General features: G+C 40.9%; 1 protein-coding gene across 2 annotated transcripts; it reads left to right on the top strand.

The window, feature by feature from the left end:
- Nucleotides 1–3,786: 3,786 nt before the first annotated feature.
- On the top strand, nt 3,787–5,868 carry otx2b (orthodenticle homeobox 2b; the record flags this gene model as incomplete). 2 transcript variants are annotated; one of them, XM_079175339.1, is made up of 3 exons in its annotated part: nt 3,787–3,883; nt 4,466–4,617; nt 5,242–5,868. In XM_079175339.1, 3 exons carry the CDS (start codon nt 3,787–3,789, stop codon nt 5,866–5,868), a joined length of 876 nt encoding a protein of 291 aa, XP_079031465.1. The 2 variants fall into 2 exon arrangements, with proteins under 2 accessions (XP_079031465.1, XP_079031464.1); XM_079175338.1 differs by having other exon boundaries at nt 3,787–3,895.
- Nucleotides 5,869–6,532: the final 664 nt, after the last annotated feature.

The raw sequence follows: 6,532 nt of genomic DNA, 5'->3' as shown, positions 1-6,532 counted from the left end.
AGATACATTTACCAAGCCGTGACAAAAACCTTCGGCATATTATTTTGAGATGGGCACGCAGGTTCAAAATTCAAGTGACATAGAGGATGCTTGTTTGTCCCTTGTAGCTTTTCCTCCGGTAATTATGAAATACGATGCATCCTGAGCTAAACGTCATCATAACATCACGTTTTTAAAAACGACACATTAATATTATTTGCTTGCTATTTCAATGTTGCAACATACAACTTTAACGTTTTTTTTCATAAATTAAATAAAACAGTCCTACCTTCATATTTTTACATCTTCCTCTTGCAGAACGCGTGTCACGTGAAATAAGTGAAAATGTCCCCATCAGTAGAACCGGCCTGTATCTACCTTTCCCCACTTCATTTCTCCTCATCTCTGCACACTGCAGCTCCAGTGCTGCATGCAAGTCATCGGCTGCTTGGTGTCTCTCGGTGGAAACTCCCATGTAAATATTGTCGGTGAATTTTGGTGCAGGCCCGTATCAGGCTGATGGGAGCTGACTGACTGGCTCTGTGGATGGGAGGACAGTTTTAAGGAAATAAGTCGCTCTAAATCCCCTTTTTTTTTGCGACGCGCTGGAATGTGAGAGGACGGTGCAGCCTTCGAGCACTGCTTCAGTCCAGGCGATTTTTTTTCCCCTGCATGTCTTTTTGTCACATATTTCATTTTATACGAATACACAGACCTATAAACAGCAAACATTTGTTTTGTTTCGGGTTCATCCGCAAATTCATGTTAAGATGCTTTTATATTCCTCGATTGTCTGAAACTTTTAAAATGTGAATACATCTGAAAACAGAATTGACATTATTGGATGACACTCGAACTATACAAAAAATATGTATATGAGTAGGCTATGCATTCATACCACTAATAAACTGGACATACATTATGCGTTTAACTCTTTATTTGCGCACTTATCGCCGAACCAGCCGTCATGTAACTTTCCTCAGGTCAATGCATCCACTGGATAACAGCAATGTCGAATATAAAATGTAATAAAAATGTGACTAAACTGACTTTTCCTCGATTTAAACTCCACTTCTCGACATCCACCGGCATACCGTTTATTTATTGTCATTGTACCCTCTCTGCGGAGGGATGGGGATGTTGTCAGTCGCCCTCTCGCTGCCATTGGCTGAGGACTGTGCGTCAAAAAAGTAGCTGGAGACATTTGTTTCCCAGGAAAAAAAAAAAAAAGAAGAAAAAAAACCCTCATCCTCCCCACCGGTGTGAGAGACGGAGACAGAGACAGACCTCAGCTCAGTCCTGCGGCTCCCATTGGCTGGCAGTTTGTACAAAATCCAACTCGAACCACTTCACTCACAACACACCAACAAATCCTAAAGGCGTACATGCAGTCTCCTCCATCACTCTACCGCTGTCGCACCGCTTCTAAACCGGATGCAGACGCTCAACCTTTAACTTTTATCCTTTTATTTTAGCTGTTCTTCTGCCACTAAAGAAGACGACTGCCTCTGCTTCTACTTGGTTTTCTATTGTTTTACGCGCCAGGACGCCGTTTATCAGCACCGAGTTGTATTTTTTTCTCCAGGAGGAAACCAAGTAGACAAAGAACTTTACTGTCGTCGATACCAGGGTAAGTTTTACTTGTATTACTAGTAGTAGTATTATTTAAACTGTCGTTATTATTATCGTTATCATCATTATTATTATCAGCCTATTTTTTTAAATTATGATCCTATTTCAAAATAAGTAATCGCGAAAGAGTCAAAGAAGTAAAAATAATTAGAAGCTGAATTACACCTAGAAAAGCACATTTTAAAAGCTTTCAAAAGCATTTCTTTAAACGAGGGAATGCAGCGTTTCCACAGTGCTGGTGCTGAAATAAAACACACTCAAAAGAAATGCCATGCCAGGAAGGCTAAACCCTATCTTATAAACTCAGCCTTTTATGGGCACAGAGAAGTGAGTGTGTCTGTCACCAAACCCTTTTAGATCAACACAAATCGAAGTAAATGATGCACATGCACACAGAGCATCCGATAATTATAGTAGACTACCAAACGGATGAAGTGAAACCATGATAGTCTCTACTCATGGAAACAAAGACAGATTCAGAGCTAAATTAAAGCTTTTCTAATATTATTATTATTGCCTTTTTATAATAATGGTATGATTCATATTTTACTCATTTCATACCCTCACTAACTGAAGCCAGTGCTGCTACCGAGGACTAATTCATTGAGTGAAGTTTCAACTTAAAACGAAACCCTATTCATTTCATGCTGCACACTTGACCTCGACATGAATTTACAGACGACATAATGGATAACTGTGGAGGACTGAAAATAAAGAGCATTTAGGCCTCCTATCGAAAGAAAATGTTTCGGGGCCTTTACTCTCTGCTGATTCTCCTCCTCCAGAGACGAAACATGTCGAGGACAATAAACACATCACATTTCATATTTCACCGGTGTTTTCGAAGATCTGGTGACAGATTGTTTTTATGCGTCTAAATTGGGAGTTTAGTTTGATTAAATAAACATTTAGAATAATTAAATGTATCTCCCCTGTAGATTCATTTTTTTAGAAAAAGGGCTGATGATTATTCACGTCAGACTGAAAAAATAATTTCATTACAATTCACCACAGTTGCTGATTTTAAGGAGCCTGCAGCACTTTAGGCTGTTGTAATATCAAACTGCAGTTCCAGTTAGATGCCACTCGGATTATCTTGTTAATTCATCAACAGAAAAAAAAACTACATTTATCATAATTAATTCTTGGACAGGGTGATCATTATTGAGCGGGTGTGTGCAACTGGTAGACGGGTGTGTTTTAAGTGTGACAGATTGGGATGAGGGGGTTAAAACCGTTGGATGTTGAAAAAAAAAAATGCAGCTAATCAAGACGCGCAGTGGGGATAGCGGGTGAGGGTCACTGAAGTTGAAGTGACAGCAATCACACATATACCAATCAACATCACAGAGCACATTTATTTCTGATTAAACAACTGTTACGTGTTCACTAAGGAAGCACGAGTTTTTCGACTGAAAATAAAGCGTCTCTGCACCAAATAATGTCGTGTTTTAAATATATATATAAATAATGTTCTCTCTAAATTGCCTTGAAAATTATTACCAATCTTGTTAAAAAGATTAGAGATTATAAATTCAGGATTTCTTAAATGACAGAGAATATAATTTAAAAGGTTTTACATTGATAAGTAATATTTATGTTGACTACGCGTGTTTTATAAAAAAAGGTTCAATTCAGTTTCTTCTTTCACATGCCACTGATTTTCTGTTAACATTTCTAAACATCGCTTTAAATAAAATAAGGTCAAACTATAAAATAGAGCCAAATAAATCGAAACAAGGCGAAAATTAAGTTTTGTTTTTTAGTAGTATTTTAAATAGCCTGGACAGTTAAAAGTTTAATTGTACTTCATATACAGGAGCCACTGTCTCTAATTGAACTTTCAAGTGACTTGTTGCGATCACAGTGCCGGTGTATTGCTTTTTGTTTGTGGGAGGGGTGGGGGGTTGTAGAGACGAGGACAGCTGGACAAGTGCTTGGTGTTTTTTGAGGGGCGCCGTACGTTTTGGAGAGAGGGCTTTTTTTTCACGACAACAGACATAATATCTCTTCACAAGGCGCATCTTCATCGGTGTCTTCTCCTCTTGTTGTTTTTGGAACAGGTGCCCGGTGTAAGACGGACCACACGGCCAGCAGAGTACCCCAAGTACATATCGGGAGCTCCATCCATTTTTCAAAATTTTTTCCAACTTCAGCCCTCAGACAAACATTAGCATGATGTCGTATCTAAAGCAACCACCTTACACAGTCAATGGCCTCAGCTTAACTACTTCCGGAATGGACCTTTTGCATCCATCAGTGGGCTATCCAGGTGGGTTTAAACGTTTTGAAAAGTGATAAGGTGTAATGAAATGCTTGGGGACATAAACTTGATGGACTGGAAATGTTACAGCGTGTAATCAGGACCTATTTCAAAACTTCCAAATCTAAAGACTTAGTGAATATTGCATTTTGGGGGATACAATGCAGACGAGTTCTAATAATTGCTAAAGAAATCCAACATTATATTACAATCCTTATTTTACCAAATGTCTTGCTCAAACGCACTCAACAGTGAAGGGAACTCTCACTGTGGTGTGTGTCTCCTCTTGTGTGACTTTATTTTTTGATGTGCCTTTCAAATTAATTACTGACAAATTGCTTTGATTTCTGCTCAAACTGCATACTTTTCTTGGCCCACTAGTCTAAAGTACGTCGAGTGATTTAATTTGCCACCGGCGTCTAAGTCTCACTTGACTTGTGCGTAATTACGCAAACAATAACACATACATATTCCGTGATTCTGTTAGACAGCTGCCTTTGATTACTTTTGATCTTCGTTACTTGCTTTAACTTCTTTTTCAGATGGACATATACGTTACATGTTTCATTTACATCTTTGTTTTCATTGCAGCAACGCCACGGAAGCAGAGGCGAGAGAGGACTACTTTTACGCGCGCACAGCTCGACATTTTGGAGGCGTTATTCGGCAAAACTCGGTACCCGGACATATTCATGCGCGAAGAGGTGGCGTTGAAAATCAATCTACCTGAGTCCCGAGTGCAGGTGAGTTTCAATTGAAAATGATCAATATCGAGAAATACTTTAGTATGAAAAAAACAAACTTGGCTGTTATTTGTGAGACACCAAAGCGAAAGTGTTAACGCATGTTGTAAGACATTTAAATGTTAAGACAACTATTACATTTTATAATGTAAAAAATAGTATAGACTACTACATCTCTTTTACGGGGGTAAATTAAACAAAAGAAGCTCGAATGAAACTGGTAAAAATATATCTGATGTCTGCACTGCAAGAAACACTTAACCCGTGACTAAATCTAAAGCTTAGAATGTCGTCTTCCTTAAATCAGGAAAACTTTTGCCAGTGGGGTGAGATAATTCAACTCAAATTCCTAGCTGTTTCGAGAATTTGAGCAAAGAAATAAGACCGATCCGTCCACTGGTACCAACAACTGTGTTTGATTATTTTTAAAGAGAAGCTAGATCTCTAGACATCTCGATTCGGACTAAAATTAATTAATCACTATTTATTTATGGGTTAATAAAAACTCCATATTATTTGCAAGTGAAACAATATTTAATGTAACTGTTTGTGCATTAGATATATAATTTGGGTTATATCAAGGGATCTCAAACACTTACATGTCCCAATATGTGACTATTTCAGGTCTGGTTTAAGAACCGGCGGGCAAAGTGTCGCCAGCAGCAGCAGCAGCAACAGAACGGGGGCCAGAACAAGGTGCGACCTGCCAAAAAGAAAAGTTCCCCAACCAGAGAAGTGAGCTCAGAGAGCGGGGCCAGCGGCCAGTTCACGCCCCCCACAAGCACCACCACCGCCCCCGTCATCTCCACCACCACCACCGCCCCAGCGTCCATCTGGAGCCCGGCGTCCATCTCTCCGCTCTCAGACCCCCTGTCTACCTCCTCCTCCTGCATGCAGAGGTCTTATCCCATGACCTACACCCAGGCCTCGGGCTACAGCCAGAGCTACGCCGGCTCGACGTCCTACTTCGGCGGCATGGACTGCGGCTCTTACCTCACTCCCATGCACCACCAGTTGTCAGGCCCCGGCTCAACTCTCAGTCCGATGAGCACAAACGCGGTCACAAGCCATCTGAACCAGTCCCCGGCGTCCATCTCCACCCAAGGCTACGGGACGTCCGGCCTGGGCTTCAACTCCACAGCAGACTGCTTGGATTATAAGGACCAAGCGGCGTCGTGGAAGCTGAACTTCAATGCCGATTGCTTGGATTATAAGGATCAAACTTCCTCGTGGAAATTCCAGGTCCTGTGAACAGAGCAATCAGCTGTCAAAAAAAAGTGCACAAACAGTGACGATCACATCAGACACGGCGCTGCCACCCCTCAATAAAACACATCGGACTGGTTAAAATGTCAGCCGGGCTCGGCGAGGCAGGGCTCTCAGGGGCCTCGGGTTGTTGGCATGATGGTCTTTGATCCTCCTAGAGGAGAGGTTTAATTTATTTTAGCACTGGCTAAGAGATTTTTTCCGTTCGTTCACAGGTTGTAGCCCCTCATCCATGTCTGTCAGTGTGTGCCTCTATGCGTAAAAACACCTGTTGAGGGCAACACAGAATGGACTGAAAGAAAAGTACACCACAGCCACGGAACTAATGTTTATCCAAGAACATAACACACGTTCATTCTCCTCGTGAAGGGCTCGGGCTGGACAGACCTCCTTAAAGCTTCTTACACAACTTTGCCGACCTGCTGGCAGAGACATGAGGATGGTGTGTGGACATGGATGCACTACTTTATTTAAGAAAAAAAAGTGTTTATAAGGAATCAATATGTAGTTTCTAAGAGACAATCAGTGTGTGTCTTATATAAATGGTACATATGTGTTTTTTGTTTTGTTTTTTTATCTGTGCTAGCCTTCGAAACTGTGATCTGTTGTATTGTATGCAATTTGTGAGCCCCCCTCGCATCAGACTCTC

This window comes from Pholis gunnellus (assembly GCF_910591455.1).
Source record: "Pholis gunnellus genome assembly, chromosome: 15".
Classification (NCBI taxonomy): domain Eukaryota; kingdom Metazoa; phylum Chordata; class Actinopteri; order Perciformes; family Pholidae; genus Pholis; species Pholis gunnellus.
The sequence above is the reverse complement of the archived record's forward strand: the minus strand, read 5'-3'. Positions and strand labels throughout refer to the sequence as shown.